Genomic DNA, 17,799 nt, shown 5'->3' with positions numbered 1-17,799 from the left:
TCATTCCAATAATTCGCAATTACTTAATCATAGAGTCAGTCCATAATAAGTACCATGATTATAAACTCCTTATTGTATACTCTTTACGAAAGCAATTCATCCAACTGCTTTGTCCAATGACCTCGTCATTTGTGTGTTACCCTCATATGATATCCTTGATTCCTTTTAGTTAAATTCGTTCACTCAATACAATCTTATTTTATCTCATTGTCATCATTGTGTTTTCTTAATGATTAATATGATCTTTGTCAACAAATAAGTGATAAATTGTTCGTTCAAGAACTAGCAACCCGTGGCCATGTTCCATATTTATTAATCCACACAATGTCAATGAGAGGATATCATTAACTCTTTAATTAAGCTATGAATTCCACTGTTGCTAGTAAAGCCATGCCATACACAAGTCATGTACCCAACATACCGGCTATGGCCCCGATCATCTTTAGAGCATAAGCCTCCACTTATATCAAAGCATATGAGTTGCATACGTATGGTCAGTAGCTAACTCAAGATTTAGGTAAATCACACCATGAACGTCACAAGTGAATTAATTCACAAATGGATTTAGAATTAATTAATCTTGGGTCCAGTCCAATGTATCATTCTACCAATGAATACATCTATGTCTCTACTTGTGGAGTCAATTGCTCTGATAGTTAAGACTAGCCATCTCCCCAATTGGAATTGTAGACGACATAATAATCATTCTCAGTATTTGAATCAAATGTTCATTTTGATTCTTTTACGGGATTACAGACTCATTTAGATTATCTACTAAAGTAAGTTGTCTTTCTCGCAATGTAAACATTCTTTATAATGCCACTTATCTTCAGTTTGAACTTTAGACAATCAATGAGCTAATGTTAGCTTGTCAAAATTTCATTATGCATGCAAAATATAAAATACATAATAGTGAAATGTGAAATTAACTTTATTTATACATTGTTCAAATAAATAGAAAACGGTTACATGTTTACTACAATATGGACACATTTCCCAATAATCTCCCACTTGCCCTAGTGAAGTAAATGTGTCATGTTTTGTATTCTCGTATCCTTAACGTGTTTGTTAAAACTCCTAATTATAAGAGTCCTAGTAAACGGATCCGCAAGGTTACTTTCAAAAGCTACTTTCATCACATCTATAATTCCTTCGGCTACTATCTCTCGTATCAAGTGATACTTCCGATCAATGTGTTTCATCCTCTTTTTACTTCTCATTTCCTTGGCATTTGCTATTGCAGCACTATTATCACAATATAGTGTTATAGCTTTTTCCATACTAGAAAAAACTTCAAGTCCGGTTAAGAACTTTCGAAGCTATATTGCTTCTTTCGTTGCCTTAGAAGCAGCCACATACTCGGCCTCCATAGTAGAGTCAGCAGTGCAAGTTTGTTTTACAATTTAATGACTGTACTATTTTTTAATAACCGATTTATCTCAATCACACTTAGTAATTCAACCCATCAATTCTACACTATACATGCAATTATTCTATTATAAATTATTTAATAACTTGATTCATTAAATTCAGTTTAAAACTGAATTCTCTAACACCGTTGAAAATCGAACGTTACAATTCTCTCATTCTTTAAAAAATTTCGTCCTCAAAATTTACATAAAAAGATACTAGGATATTGCGATCACATTATTTTATCGGGTTCCCAAATAGCCTCCTTGACCACTATTCCATAGTCCTTTTAAGGACAGTACTACCCTCATTGGCCATCTTTTGCCAAATGTAGTCTAGGAAGGGGACTGTACCTACCCATATGGGCTCTTTATTTTTATATCTTCCAGATTTCTGAAGGATCATCTCCTTCTGATTTGGTGGGAGTCATTGGACGTGTATCCATTATGAGCCCCCGACATTAAAGCACATTTGATGCATCAATAAACTCCTGATTTTTGTGCTCAATTCAAAGTAAAACCTTAAGCTTGAATCACTACATCCCAAGTATTTTCATTTTGTATGGTTGCAGTAATTGGGTCCTCTACTGCTAGATCAAACTTTCTTCACTTTCTTTTTCAAGCTCCCACCTTTAACATTACTTGGCTTTTAATAGATGGTTTCAAATTTTCAATTCAAGAATCTCAAGCAGGGACTACTTTTTTATTGAAAATTAGTGATGAAAGTGAGGGCTGAGTGCATGCGATCCTTTCACACTATTCATCACTTGGACAGTTGGGTTTGGGCAGTAGTCACGGAAATTAGTAGCTTAGGAGAATTTCATGTCTGAAACTCAATAGCTAAAGGCCCAGAGCTGGTCAGTTCTAAGACAACTGAATTATGAGAGAAACATGGACCCAATCTCTAGCCCCAATGGGAAACTTGCATCCTAAATCCTAAAAAGAAAAGAAAAATATGAGGTTTGGGCTTTTGACCTAACACTAACAAATTACATCACGTGCAGGGCCCAACTGAACTTGATGAGAACCAAGGGAGCAAATTTTAACTATGTTGCTATAAAACTCTAGTATTATTCACCCGCTTGCGCTGGCTTCTTTTTCAATTCATTCTCTACATTTCTAATTATTTTATTTGTTATATCTATTAATATCATATATGATTTTTAATTTAACCCAAAAGATTATTTTTTTCTCTTAAGTATGAATTTCTAAAATAAAAAGTAATCAAATAAGAATGTTAAATCAATTCGCACCGAAATAGTTTTTTTAGTACATCATTTAAGCCTATATTAAAATATTTTTTTATAATTAGTTGAATAATAACTTTAAATCAATCCCATAAGTCAACGTGTGAATAAATAGCTTTAAATATATATTTTTCAAATACAATAAAAAACAATTACTAAAATAAATTTTCTTTAAATTCGATCATTATAATAAAATTATTTAAATATTTTTTTTATATTTTGAATGGGAGATGAATTAATATGAACTCGAATTAATATACATATGGTTGAAATATGTTATAAGTCTATGTATTGTTTGTAAATTTAAAATTTAATCCATGTATTGTTATTTCTAGGAATTTTTTCTCTACGCTTTAGATTCAAAATGCAGGTCTAATTGTTAACATCATTTAAAGTTTTTTTTTTGTTACATTTATGGGTGTGACATTTTAAATTAAGAAAAATACTCACTTAGTACCCATGTAACAAAAAAAATGACGTTGAATTTAATAAAAAAATTTAACAATTGAACTTATATTTTTAAATAAAAAAATAGTGACTAAATTCCTTTAAAAAAAAGTAAAGAGATTCAATTCAAAATGTACAAAGAGTACTAACACATTTTAACTTACATAAATTTATTAAAATCTCTACATTACTATAATAAATTACAAAAAATTATTATAAAACTTGACATAAACACGATAACAATTATTTTGTAAATTGAATTTTAGTAATAAACAATGCAAAAATGTTAAAAATTATATTATAAATATAATATTGCTATAAATAAAAATTAATATATATACGAAATATTTTTTTCCCTTTCTCTTCCTTTCATTCCCCTCCCCTCCCCTTCTCTTTTCTTTTCCCTTTTTCTCTTTCTTTCCCCCCTTCCTCGGCTTAATGAAGATAAAAATAAATAAATAAAAGCTTAAGGCTATAAAAAATTATCAATTTTTTTCAAAAAATAAATAAGGGTAAACTTTAAAAATAGTCATTTTTATTTGTCTCAGATTATATTTTAGTCACTTATGTTTAAAATGTTATGTTTTAGTCACTTACGTTATCGTTTTGTTACAAAGTAGTCATTCTACTGTTAAGTTTCGTTTCCTCCCTACGTTAGTCCTACATGGCAGTTCAAATGGGTTTTATATGTCAAATTAGATGTCCTACATGGCAATCTAAATTAAATTTATTTAATTAAAAATCTATTTTCATCCCAGAACATCCAAGTTGGCATTTAAAACCCTTTTGGACTGCCACGTAGGACTGCCATTAGAGAGGTAACGGAGTTTAACGGTAGAGTGACTACTTCGTAACAAAATGATAACATAATTGACTAAAATGTAACATTTCAAACATAAGTGACTAAAATGTAATCTGAGACAAACAAAAATGACTATTTTTGTAGTTTACCTAAAAAATAATTAAACTTATGCTTTTTTTTTCACTCAATTGAGTATTTGAATTCTTAAAATTCATCAAAAAAGTTCTTTAACCTTTAACTTTAACGGTTAAACGTTAAAATTAACGGCCCTGATTTTTTTTCTTTTTTCAGTTATCTTTGCCACATGTCATGTTGTGACAAATGGAAAAAAATGATAAAAAATTATTAAATCAATAAAATATAAAAAAATATTAAATAGAGAAATATTTTTAAAAAATATTAAAAAATATTAAAAAATAAAGAATTTTTTTAAAAAAATTATAATATTTATAATATTTAATATCTGTTAGAGGGACTGTTGAGTCACTTCCATTTTCAGCATGACAGTATACCTAGCAACTCTATTTTGCAATGACAACAACGATACAACATTATCAAATCCCTAGCTTCTGCCATTCTTTATCTTCATGAGGAATGGGATGAACAAGTCGTCCATAAGAACATTACCTCTTCAGCATGACACGAAAAAGTAGGGGCGGATAGTGATCATACTTGATGGGAATGACAAAAGCTTCAGGGAAGAAGGCCAAAGGAAGGAGGGTAAGGAATAATGGAAAGAGAAATGCTTCTTCTTTGTCACATCACTGCAGCAAAACAGGCTTTTAGAGGTGCCGCTAAAAGTATTTGTGGCACTTTCACAAGCGCTGCAAAAAAACGCCGTTATAGACAATGTCGCTAATTTTGGTGGCGTTGTTTTCACATAAACACCGCTAAAGATCATGTTCTTTAGCGGCGCTTTTACCACAAATGCCACTAAAGAACTTGACCTTTAGCGGCACTTTTGTTACAAACGTCGCTAAAAGTACCGTTCTTTAGCGGCATTTTACAAAAAATACCACTAAATTTGGCGGATTTGTAACATCCAATTTTCATCCATATGCAACCCTTCCTGTAGCATGGAATCCAACCAAAAACAACAAATCTAAATGATACTTCAAATTCAACGAAAGATATATGATATAAATTGATAACTGAAGTATAATTCAAATTATTCTTACAATAATGTTAAAAGTTAAAATGTTAAAAATATTCATACAATAGTCTAATATAGCAGATTTTGCAACTGCTAAAACATCTTCATCATATTCTGAAGCTGTAGCTGGAGTGCGTCGTACTTTTTGCTCTGCTCTGCTTCCCTCGCTGCTGCCTCCGCTTTAAGTTGTAGCTGGAGTTCTTCATATTTTTTTTCAGCTTCCGCTTTAAGTTGAGCAATTTGTTCATTTGTGCTCGCTGGCATCTGTGTCATCTGGTCTCTTAACCTCTGAACTTCAGCTTGAGCCTGACTCCCTGAAGGCATGTATTACTGTGAGCAGGGTCCAAAATATTAGGTTGGGTTAACAAAAGATCCTTGAAATCGAACCCGACCATACCTTTCAAGACCCAAAACTTCAGTAATAATCTGGTTATCAATGTCATCAAGATTAACCGAACTATCACTCGAAGCAATCGCTTCTTACTCAGCCTTTTTATCCTTTAGTTTCTCCTAATAAATCAATCAAAGAGTTAGAAACGCAATATATATTATAAAAACAAATGCAACATAACTTAACATTATTTGCATTACAAACAAAGAATTAAACTATTATAATTAAACACTATAAATATTTAAAATAATTCAAATTTTATTAAGTAAACATATCATAATTCTGCAGCTTCAGAAGTCATAGGAGATCCATCTTTCTTCCTATGTGTAATGTCAAAAAGCTGAAGGCGTCCAACTTTTTGACCAGACGACAGTTCCTACAATATAGTAGTAAAAATATTATTTAATAGAAAGTAATAAATATTTGACACTATTAATAAATTCAAAATACTTCTGCCTCAGCTACACAAGCAAAACTTTTCGACCAAGCTGTGTGAGTGAATTTCTATTTTTCCCGCTGCTTGTTCCAACTTGTTCACGGTCCTACATTATGAAATTATTATTACGTATATAGTAAATGCTATAAACTGAAATAATTATAAGAGTTTGGAAGTATATAATACCTCTCTTTTCTTTGAATTCCAAAATCTAATCGCATCTTCCCAGTGGTACCTCAGCATTCCCGGTAGGACATTTTACAATTTCTCTTCGAGGTTGTTTTTGTCTTAAAATATTCTTTCTTTAAAGTACTTTTATGGTCTCTCCATCTTTTTCCCAATGCCTTCTTGACATAATTATCCGAAACCTCTAAAGCAAACCTCTCTTACAAAAACACAAGTTTAGAAAGTAAATATAAATGAAACTTAAACCAAAGTATTATAAATTACATTCACGTTTTGTTACCTTAATATTATCGAGAGCTTATTTTTGTTACTATCAGGCATTTGATGCCATGACTCGTAGTTGAAAGGCAACATATTGGCATTTCGTGCTATAATGCCCAAATATCCTGCTAAAAGTCGAGTTTCTGATCCAACAGGCTGACCAAGATTGTTTCTAGATACTTTGACACGCTCGACAGGATTTAACTTGTATAAATATTTAAGTAGCGTACGTCCTCGACCTCTGCACGTCCCACCACTTTCAGTTGAAAAATGGTATATTATAATATAAGAATTTGAAAAAGAAATCAATAATAAAAGTCAACATGCATGTAAATTAAATTTAACATTACTTTGAATTTCTGCAGGTTCGTCAGGTGTATTCGGAACATTTGAAGATCCAATAGCAGTCTGTTGTTCACTATTTGTTTCTTCCGAATTTGAAGTATTTTGAACAATACTTAGATCTCGCAATCTTCTTCTAGGCATTTTATCTGCAATACACATAAAATAGTTGAAATTTTAGTAACTAATTACAACAATAATAGTACATATAAAATAGTTGAAATATTTAATGAGACCAAGATTTAAATTATGATATTACATATAATTAAAAAATCGTAAAATCTTACTACATCATAATTCGTAAATATCTTCATCAACATCCTGGCGAACCCATTGAAATTGTGTACTAGTACTAGGGATATTTTTATTTAAGTTTTGTTCTGGAAAAGACAAAGTTTCTGATCTTTCGTCAATGTCATCTCTACTTCCACTGCCCATCTCAAACAATTCTCTAGGGATGTTACGGAGTACAATGTACCAACTCTCATCAGTTGGATCTTTCGAGTAAAAAACTTGTTTCACTTGAGAAGAAAATACATACGGCTCATCTATCAATTGTTGTCCAGTGTGAATCAATCGAAAGAAGTTCACCATTGTAAAACCAAATTGATCTTGTTTAATTCCACGAGTAGTATTAACATCAGCCCAATCACATTGAAATAAGACAACTTTCCATTTGCCATAGTAATCCAACTCAATAATGTCAGTAAGAAGTCCGTAATACTCCACATTTCCCTCAACAGGATTTGTTAGCTCATCTTTGTAACAATCATCCAACTGCATTTAAAATCTAGCATGTTTAGGGTATTGTACTCTATGTTGCCAGCAAAATTTGATCCACTTTACAGATTTCACACTAATCTATTCCGATTCAGAGTCCTTATGTCCAAAAAACAGGGTAGTAAAAGCCTAAATTGGCTGTTTAGGATTTTCTTACCTCAACCTTACACCCAAGTGTATGATCAACAATCATTTTTTTAAGAGGAAAAAAGCTAAAAAAATTTTGGACACTACACCGGCAAATAGGAGACAATTGGAGGATCCAATAAGCACCAGTTTCTCTCTCTCTCTCTCTTTTCGATAATAGGATTACATTAATAAATTAAGATTTTGTTTACCAGTTCCTTAAAAAACTATAAAAAGTTATGAAAAGATGGGTTTATAAAAAAAGTGTATCAAGCTTTCACAAGTCAAAAAATGGTAGAAAATCATTTATATATCCTTCTTTACACCAAATAAACAAATCACTGAAAGTTAGAACCGTTTAAATTAAAAAAATAATCACTCAACTATTAATAATTTTGTTATCACCTAACAAATTCTCAATTACAAAATAATCACCTAACTATTCAGTTTTATCTTTCTAGCCAGCTAAGGTAAAAAATGAAAACACCTAATTGAAAAAAAAGACAACTAAATAATTAAATGATCATCATGGACAATATTTTAAAATTTCTCACACTCATATGACTAAATAGAAATTATATAAAGTGGAAGACAAACGCACTCAATTCATTCACATGCTATCTATTTTTTATTTTATAAGATATTCATCTTTATATACAGGATTATTTCAGAGGTACGGTTTATATACTCCAAGTTCAGTATACATTACCATATATATATGCATGAATAAACAGATAGATGATCTATTGAATTCAAGTTCAACTTTCGAAGGAGTCTAAATTGTGTGGTAATTATATAACAAAGAAGCTGCAACTGTTAATGGTGCTAATACATCACTATGACAATGTTAATTACAACACAGTGAGTTGCCTTAATAGCATTATTGTCTTGTCTTGTCTTCAACAACTTATGCATAGTACTCAACTAATACCTAAATGTTTTTAATTGTTATTGATTAGGTGAAGTCTGAGATTTCAAAATTCAAGAAATACAAGAACTAAAACTCACCAAATTAGAATAAAGAGACTAAATCCACAACTTCCACATAATACAGAGATTGATAACATCATTTGACCTTTAATTTAATATATGTCAAATGTCTTTTGTGCAACACCCAACACGACTAGTAAGGTTTTGTCATTTCAAAATGACCTCTAGAACCTGAAAAATCTATGTATGTCAATAGTGCTCTAAGAATACCGTATATGTACTAACACATTTCGAACCAAAAGGGATTAATGCTTGAAAATTTCATGCTAATTATTACAATTGAAGTAATTGGATAGGCAGCATAAACTAGAGAATTTGATGTAAGAACATCTTGCAACAAATTCTGAACAAACATAGTTGATGATCAAGAAATAGAATTTCAAAGCAATTTAAATTTGATGTAAGAACATGGCCGAGGTTAGATGAGTTACCGGGAAAATGAAGGTCTTACTTGTGGGTTGAAAGAGAGAAAGAGAGAAATTTGAAGTATCCTTAAGTAGCTGGAAAGTTATTTTTGTTGGGGAGTGAGTGATTGAAGCTACAAGACAACCCTTTAGCAACCCAAAGACTAATACTTCCAATCTATCAGTATTCAACTGTCTAAAATTAGACTTGAAAATTCCCAAATTTAACACATCATTTTAGCCATACATACATAGAACACTTCAACCAGAGCTCTCTTGCTTAAAAGAGAACAATGCAACAAAATTGAAGAAGTAATGGAAAAGAAAAGAAATTTACATGTAAAACGGTGACAAATTGGGTTATCATTCTTTTGATTATGTGTTTCAGATGTGGTATTTAGCCCTTTGCAGTCGTTTTCCAAGAAGATGATGACGACCAAGAGGGTGTGTGGCAGAAGAATACCGGCGACAGAGGAAGCAGCAGACGAGTGGAAATGAGGTGGTGAGCAGCAAGCAATTAGGGATTTTTTTAGGGTTATGCGAGATGGGAATAAGGGCTAAGTGGAGGGGAGAACGGGCTGCAGTTAGTAAAAACGGCACCGTTTAGAAAGTAAATACATAGTTACAACGTTTTTGGTCAAAACGACGCTAGCGCTTACCTTTTGCGGCGTTTTCAGCAAAAATGCCACTAAAAAATTAAATTCCTGTACTGAAACGGTGCCATTTTGAAAAATTTTAACACATAGTTGCGGCGTTTTTGGTCCAAACGCCACTATTTCTTACCTTTTGTGGCGTTTTCACCAAAAATGCCACTAAAAAATTAAATTCTTGCACTGAAACGGCGCCATGTTGAAAAATGTTAATACATATTTGCGACGTTTATAGTCCAAACGCCACTATTGCTTACCTTTTGCGGCGTTTTTCTCATAAACGCCGCTAATGATTTTATGATATAAGAATATGGTATTGAATCAATCAAAGAAGAGATTTTCATTAAGTAGTGATTGGAAATTAAGATTTTAAAATTTTAATTTTAATTTTAATTTTAAAAATGGTGTAAACTAATTGAATTATTTAGAAATATAATATTTATGATAATTTTTTGATTCCATAGATTTATTGGAGACCTGTTCAATAATGAATTTGAAATCCTTAAAATATGTTTGAATTTCATAAATTCATGTGTTTATACGATGTTGATATATATTAAATTAAATCTCAATTATTTTGTCCATAATATATGGATTTTTTTACCATTTATATAATAAATGAAATCCAAATCCAAATCTTCAACTAAAGCATATCTTTTTAATCTCCAGATTTTCTCTCAAATTACATTCTATGAAATTAGAGATTTAGAACTTAAAAAATTAAAAGTATTAGGTGTATAAAATAGGGCCTATAATTATGATATATTAGAAAGAAAAAATGGATAAAAGACCAGATTAAAATGCACTAAGATATAAACATTCTCAATTATAATAGATATATTAAAAAATTATGACAAAAGGACGGGTAGATACTAAAGGGGGCAAAGGTCCTAATCCTTCTTCCAACGAGGGAGGGGTATTTATAGGAGTCTGTTTATCTTATAGTATGATGTGGCAGGCCGTTATAGTGGATATACTGAAACAGCGTAGTCAAGTAGTATGAAGTTGTTATTCTTTTGTGGAGTCCAATCATTGTTAAAACATGTCCACACTTAAAAATGCGTTTATACCTAAAAAACGGATGTCTAATAAGATAACCTGTTGAGCGAATGGCCTTATTGTGAAAGTGGGTGGACAAGGCCCACTTAAGTAGTAGGAGGCCTGAGCCCTTAAACCCTAAACTATAAACCCATAACCTTAAAATTACACCCTAAACTGTAAACACTAAACTCTTAACACTAAATGATAAACACTAAACATTAAACCCTAAACCATAAACCTATACCCTAAACCCTAAAAATATATATTACAAGGGACAAAAGTAATTAAAAAAGAATCTTAAATACTAAACTCTAAACTCTAAATCCCAAACCCCAAACTCTAAACCATAAACCATAAACTCAAAACTCTAATTCAAAAATAATAAATATTATATCATAAACCCTAAACCATAGACATTAAACCTTAAATAGAAAACCCTAAACCCTAAAATAAAGTGATTTTTTTGCGGCGATTGTCAAAAAGCGCCGCTAATGCCAATAAAGCTCAGAAAAAATGATTTATTGTCTCAACTTTTTTACGGTGTTTTCCAAAAAGCGCCACTAATGCTTGGACTATAGCAGCGTTTATCAAAAAGCGTCGCTAATGCTCGATCTATTGCAGCGTTTGACATAAAGCGCCGCGAATGCAACTAAAGTTCAACAAAGTAAACAATGTTGTTTTGTTCAACTTTTTTGTGGCGTTTTCCAAAATGCACCGCTAATGGTTGATCTATAGCGGCATTTTTTAGAAATCACCGCTAATGTTCGATCTATTGCGGCGCTTTTTAGTAAACACCGAGAATGCTCGGTCTTTTGCGGCATTTGTGAAAAAGCATCGCTGATGCCAATAAAGCTCACTGAAAAACAGCGTTGTTTTTCTCAACTTTTTTATGGCGTTTTGCAGAAAGCGCCGCTAATGCTTGATCTATAGCGACGTTTCTGAAAAAGCACCGCTAATTCTCGAGCTATTGTGGCATTTTTTAAAAAGCACTGCTAATGCTCGATCTTTTGCGGCGTTTGTGAAAAAGCGTCGTTGATGCCAATAAAGCTCAACGACATTGTTTTTCTTTACTTTTTTGTTTTGCGGGAAGCACCACTATTGCTTGATCTATAGTGGCATTTTTCAGTAAGCGCCACTAATTCTCGTCTATGGCGGTGTTTTTATCAAGCGCCGCTAATGCTCGATCTTTTGCGGCGTTTTTTGTTCAAACGCCGCTATAAACTCTGCTAAAAACTTGTTTTGCTGTAGTGCATGTTGAAGAATCCATGCTATGGGATTACATTAAAACTCATTTGAATATCATACAGGAGGAGAGGCATGTTCTAGCATTTGTTTTCAATAACAATTTTCGTTTATAATTATTAAATTTATAAAAAAATTCTATATTTTTTTCAATAAGTAATTTTGTATAAAACGGATAACCTATTTTTACAACAATTTCTAGCATTACTCTTTATTTTTGTCTGAATTGAAATTTTTATCCACAAATCCTTGGACACACCTCAAACTTTGTATGTATTGGATGCACTTGAAATGACATCAGTACCCTACAAAACTTAATACCTATCTAGAAAAGTTGACTTTTTCAGGGTATGGGTTTTCTTATTTCTGTGGTTTATTAAAATGGTTATAGAAAGAAATGAAACAATTAGAATAAGGCAGCAACTATAGCTTTAATTTAAAGTTCCAAAATAAATTTCCAAAATTTTACTTTAAACCATAAACAAATTTAATAAGAAGACATGAGCATATAAAATTTTTCAATACCGAACTTACAAATATTTTATAATGACCTTAATCCTCATGTACATCAACAAAACCAAGAGAGAGCTAAAAAAGTAATTAAATAAATAACGTTAAAACATGCCAATTAAATTGAAAAAGAAAAAGAATAAAATAAACAACAACAAAGTCCACTCCAATCATTCACCTATTCTAAATCTGTTCTTTTACAAAACATTCATTAAACCTTGCAGCTTCCGTGCTTAAGCGTTGGTAAACGGACTCTCGCCTCTTCATCGTTGCGGCAAAATTTATCTTGTCTAAGAACGTCCATACTTGTTTCATCTGGTCCAGCAGGTAAATTCAAGTCGAAGTCACGTTGACTTTGGCTCCAGGATTTAACACCATCGTTACCGCTGTTATTATTGTTGCTGCCAGCTTCGTAGTGGCATCTTTTATGTCCTCCCAAGGCTTGACCTGAAGAAAACGTCTTGTAACAGATGGAACACGTGTGTGTCTTGCCACCTTGGTTGCTGATCATGGGATGTGAATTTGTAGCCGTCGTGGATGCGGTGAATTTATCTTCAGCAGCAGCGGTGGTTGTGGGGTCTTCATCAGCTCCAACAAATTTCCTGTGACTGGACTTGTGTCCCCTTAAAGATTGATAAGTTGGAAACGATTTGTTACAAACTTCACACTTGTAGTTATGATTGAGGGAGTTTTTGGCGGCAGCTGAGCCTGAGGGGTTGTTCCTGGTGGTTCCCTTAGCCAGCATGAGAAGGCAAAGAGCTAAGTATTCTTCTTCCGTTGGCGGGTTTTCAGTTCTGGATCTTTTTGTTCTTTTCCTCCTTGTCCACGGCTCAACACAGTGGTGGTCAACTGTATCATCATGGTGGAGCAGTGGAGGTGCTGAAGTTGGAGAATTCAACGTTTCAAGAGCCATTCAGGAGAGGTTTTTCAATGGGGAGTTGGGGTTGGCTTGGGGTGAGTGTTTAGAGCGAACAAAGGAATGGTTTTTATATTGGGAGGAACAAGGAATAGAAGGGAAGCGTGGAAGGAAAGTGCTTAATAAGTGGAGACTGAGAATGAGCAGGTTGAAGAAAGTTTTATGTTGGCATGTCGTCGGCCAATGGGTGAGTGGAGTGTGGATTGGGATGTTATAGTAATAAATTATGGGGGCTTTGCAGGAATGTCCAATGGGATATGAAATATTGGTGTTGTCTTCAAACTGGTGACTGTTTCTAAGTCAACAATCAAGACTTGGTTTATTCTTGCAGTATTTTCAACAGGGTCTTTCCGTATGTTCGTTTGGTAAAATACTAGGAAAGTTGCTACTTCAATATTTAACTTCCCCCACACATACGATGATAAGGTGGAAGTGTGTGTGTAGTAGTGGAAACATGGGAGATGGTTGAAAAGGTAATGGCCGAATCCGACTGTAATGTGTTTTAAAATTGAAATGGTCTTGGATGGGTGTGTTTAGCGTGTTGCACCAACAGCAGAAGAAGTGGCATAGTGGGAACTTGGCTTTTATGGTAAGGCGTGTCAATTGGTAACCGCGGCTGCGACTTTTCTAGTTGGTTGAGTCATCAGGAAATTACTTGGGTGGTCCATTTGTTCTTAGCTCACCTGTCTAACAACCGGCGAGTGATGAGCGGGGGGTCAAGCAGTGCACCCACCACAAACCCTGCAACGTGTGGGCCAAGCCTTTGCTAGCCTGCTCGACGTGGACCACTGACCATGACCTTAGTTACCTTAACTTATCTAAAAGATCGGGTTATTCAACTCTTCACCTCGGTCTTTATCTCAATATAGGAACTTTCAAAGTAGATCGTATATAGCAAGAAAATAAAATTGAATTTATTACTACAAAAAAAAAAAACAGCTTTGTTTAAAGGTATTCCAATATTATGAGGTGTACAAGAATACCACTTCTTTATATTCAAATGCATGAAAATGACTGGTTTGCTGAAATCTTAGTCAAGACGTAGGCCCAATAAATTTGTTTTTGTTTTATTTATTGTTAGACATTTAGTTGCTATACTTGGAACAATTTGGGGCAGCTCATAGAGGTAGTTACCCGATTGACCAAGTCATGTTGTTTGGTTGTTGTTGCCGACAAGTCAATTATTCATTCAGTTCACGACCGGCGGCCGGCAACGTCATGGCTCGGTAGTAGTACGGCACCACAAGGGAACTATGTTTTGCTAGGGTTCAAGCAATTGAAGAGGTAAAGAAATCTATGGAAGGATAAAAGCGAGGTGGATGTTATTCTTCAAACGTGCATTTATTTATATACAAGAGTACTGTGAATGAACTAATAACAGAAGTTTTAGATGGAAGAATAAATTTAATTTTTAAATAATGTAAACAATAAAAAATTTGTTATTTGTTATTTTAATTTTTTTAAGTGAAAGGTAAGAAGAAAACAAAATTAAAAAAAATTAAATTATATAATGTGTAAATATTGAAAGTAATTTTTTTTTAAATTAAGATTAAATTAACACAATATATAAAAATATTAATAGTTAAAATTACTATCTTGCGAATTTTAAAAATTATCATTTTTTTCTATTACCATTTAACGACTAATAACAAAAAAAAGCATCAAATAATTAAATGACTTTTATGTAATTTTTCATAATTAAGTGATAAAAAAATTACCAAGGTAACCAAATATTGGGAACTGGGTGTTTTGGAGGGATGACCTGCCTCTATAGTAAGCCCAATCACTTCTGTTGGATAATGGACACTTCAGGGCGATATATCTCCTAAATGTCCATTTATGGACTTTACGGCCCACATAAACTCTTTAACATTGTTAAGAGATCAATATTAACAAGGCAAAAGGGCATTTATATACGGAATCAAAGTCAAATGAGTCATAGGATAAATAAACTGGATCTTCTAACTCCTACTTGCTACATGCCTTACACCACAACTACTCACTAAGAATAAAGGGTAAAAACCAGACATTCCACTTAGCAATTAGACCCCACACATCCTACATTGTACTCAAACAATCCCAACATTCTCCATTCTACTGAGAACAAACCGACACTCGAGGAAACCTGAAACAAACACGAAACCATGTTGTAATTAAAAAGGCAATAGAGCTTAAATTTAAGTGTAAACAAAGTATGGGTTAAGTTACTTGGGTCAGCATTGATAATCATAGCAGTGCCTCCAAAATTGCAAGTTCCTCCATTTCTCTTGGTCTTTTGCCAGTAGCTGTTGAAAGCATAAGAAGCATGAGCAACAATGGTGTCTGGATAGAAACAGCTCCCATCTGGCATAAGTTCTTTACAATCAGCACCGCCTTCACCACAAGCGTAGTCCATTGCTTCTTGCAGTGTCTCCGTAGGGACACTCGGCTTAGCCACACACCAAAGCTTTTGCACCACCACCGTCTCTGGTGCTGGTGCAGTGTCATAGGCTGGATTACAAGGAGGCAAATGGAAGCCACTAGGTGAGCTGGCGGGAACAAAAGGCGGAGGCAGCTCTGGAGCAATGGGAAAGGAAAATGGTGGTGGAGAGTCAACAGGGAAGCAAATGGGAGGCAGTGAAGCAATAGGGTACTGTGGAGGATGAGGGGTTTTGGCTACATTGGCAGGCGCAGAAATGCCAGTAGAAGGAGCGGTTTGTGGCGAGGATGGCCTATCAGGGAATGGTCTTTCGAACTTGGAATCCATCATTGACAGCTTCCTGCTTATGGGTTTTTTCGGTTGTTGACTGGGGAATACGACATTGACCTTTCTAAGCTCAAAAGATCCAAACCTTTTCATGAAATCCAGGTGTGAGGAGAGTAAAACCAATGTTTCATGCAAAGAGGAAGACAAATTTGGAGGAGCAATAATGGAGTAAGTGGAGTTTGTATTTTGGAAGAACTCCAACAGGGATTTGACCACCTTCTTACCCAAATCATCAGTAAAAACAACAGAGTTTTGCATCAAACAATCGGAAGAAAAAACAGCCGACACTTTGATGTCTTTCTCTAGACCCCACCTTGTAAGAGAGTGATAAATGTTCTTGAGGGATGGTAGTAAAAAACCCAAACTGTCTTCTTCTCCTTTACCATTTTGACAAAGAATAGTATCACCCACAAGAATGGTAGTGATTTTGGCAGCTGGAAAGTGAGCTAAAGCATGAACCCGGACCCAACTCTCAGCCTTCAAAACACTGCTAGAAACCTCTCTGAGAACATTGCCATTCACAGCAACTGCTATAGGAACATCACCGTGAGGTAATGCATGAATAACCTCCGGAGTTGTGTCATAAAGCCTAAGGTATTCAATAGATTCTTGACCTGCGCCTGCAAAAGAAAAAAAACGCATAAAAATGTTTTCAAGAGATGAAAACGTAGAACAAAGAGAACCCACATTTTGACATGATGAAACATTTAGAGAAAACAGTATATAGGGTTTTCAAATTTTATACTTTAACATACCAGTAAGACCCAGAAAACAGAGAAAGAACAAGCAAATGATCATTAACTCCATCTTCAACATTTTTTTTTCAACAATAATAAAGATCTGAAAATGAGGTTGGGTTGGGTTGGGTTGGGATGGAGTTGGAACAGTTGGGACCTCTTGAAAGCTCTGAAAAACCCTTTAAACCCCACCCTCTGTCTCTCACTCCCTCCCTCCCCCTCTGAGTCCCCGTGCAAGTTATAAGAAGTGCGGCTTTGATCTTCAATGTGAACAAAAGAATATGTTCACCATGGATGGATTGCAGGCTTCAAAGTTAAAAAACACAAAAACTACCTATTTTTCTAAATTCTTTGTCACCAAACTCAAAGAGTACAAGACCACAGAACTTAAAAGAACTGAAGGGTTCAAGCAAGTTATGCAGGAAGATATCTGCAAAATCTTGGTGCCCGAGATTTTTTACAGTACATCCTCTCTCTTTTTTCTTTTAAAGTATTATTACAGTACATGTACATTGAGAGAGAAGGGTCATCTTGTTTTCCTACAGCGCATTGGGACGCGTGGGAAGTGGGAACCAATGAACATAAGGACTGTGCATTGGTGTGGGAAGTGTGAGCTTTTTTGCAGTCACCATTGCACCCCAAACATACTATAATGTATTTGCTACTCCTAATGGCAGAAACGACGCCGGTTTGATTACACAGAGACAGAGGGAATGGAAAAGGAAACTGGTGGTGGGGTCCGGGACACATGAAGTGAAAGGAAAAAACAAAAAAGGGTGGCAGAGTGTGGGGACGGGCGTAGGGATCAGACGGTGGAGAGCAGCTTCATGAGGAGCAATTCTGGATATTTGATGTGACTAGTATTTACTATTTCCTTATATTCCAACTTTTTCTATGTTTTTTAGTGCTCTGACCAGCAGGCCTACTCATACATCGGGCTCACCAAAATTACTCGAAAAATTTTGAATTTTTCAATTTGGTTG

General features: G+C 34.1%; 2 protein-coding genes across 2 annotated transcripts; both read right to left on the bottom strand.

Moving 5' to 3' along the window:
• Positions 1 to 12,421: 12,421 nt before the first annotated feature.
• On the bottom strand, positions 12,422 to 15,029 carry LOC107945703 (zinc finger protein AZF1). Its single transcript, XM_016879795.2, has one exon. It carries the CDS (start codon positions 13,328 to 13,330, stop codon positions 12,629 to 12,631), a length of 702 nt encoding a protein of 233 aa, XP_016735284.2. The 5' UTR covers positions 13,331 to 15,029; the 3' UTR covers positions 12,422 to 12,628.
• A 193-nt stretch (positions 15,030 to 15,222) lies between these two features.
• On the bottom strand, positions 15,223 to 17,503 carry LOC107945702 (glucan endo-1,3-beta-glucosidase 1). Its single transcript, XM_016879794.2, has 3 exons — positions 16,835 to 17,503; positions 15,542 to 16,699; positions 15,223 to 15,458 (listed from the first exon to the last, which is right to left on the bottom strand). Exons 1-3 carry the CDS (start codon positions 16,893 to 16,895, stop codon positions 15,403 to 15,405), a joined length of 1,275 nt encoding a protein of 424 aa, XP_016735283.1. The 5' UTR covers positions 16,896 to 17,503; the 3' UTR covers positions 15,223 to 15,402.
• Positions 17,504 to 17,799: the final 296 nt, after the last annotated feature.

Source organism: Gossypium hirsutum, chromosome D12 (genome assembly GCF_007990345.1).
Source record: "Gossypium hirsutum isolate 1008001.06 chromosome D12, Gossypium_hirsutum_v2.1, whole genome shotgun sequence".
Taxonomy (NCBI): domain Eukaryota; kingdom Viridiplantae; phylum Streptophyta; class Magnoliopsida; order Malvales; family Malvaceae; genus Gossypium; species Gossypium hirsutum.
Note: the sequence above shows the minus strand (reverse complement) of the source record. Positions and strands in the feature narration are given on the sequence as shown.

Coding starts and splice junctions, on each gene's coding strand:
- LOC107945703 (XM_016879795.2), bottom strand. CDS start 13,330: ATGGCTCTTGAAACGTTGAATTCTCCAACTTCAGCACCTCCACTGCTC.
- LOC107945702 (XM_016879794.2), bottom strand. CDS start 16,895: ATGTTGAAGATGGAGTTAATGATCATTTGCTTGTTCTTTCTCTGTTTT. Junction 16,700..16,834: donor CTGTTTTCTGGGTCTTACTG/GTATGTTAAAGT, acceptor TTTCTTTTGCAG/GCGCAGGTCAAGAATCTATT. Junction 15,459..15,541: donor GATTATCAATGCTGACCCAA/GTAACTTAACCC, acceptor TGTTTGTTTCAG/GTTTCCTCGAGTGTCGGTTT.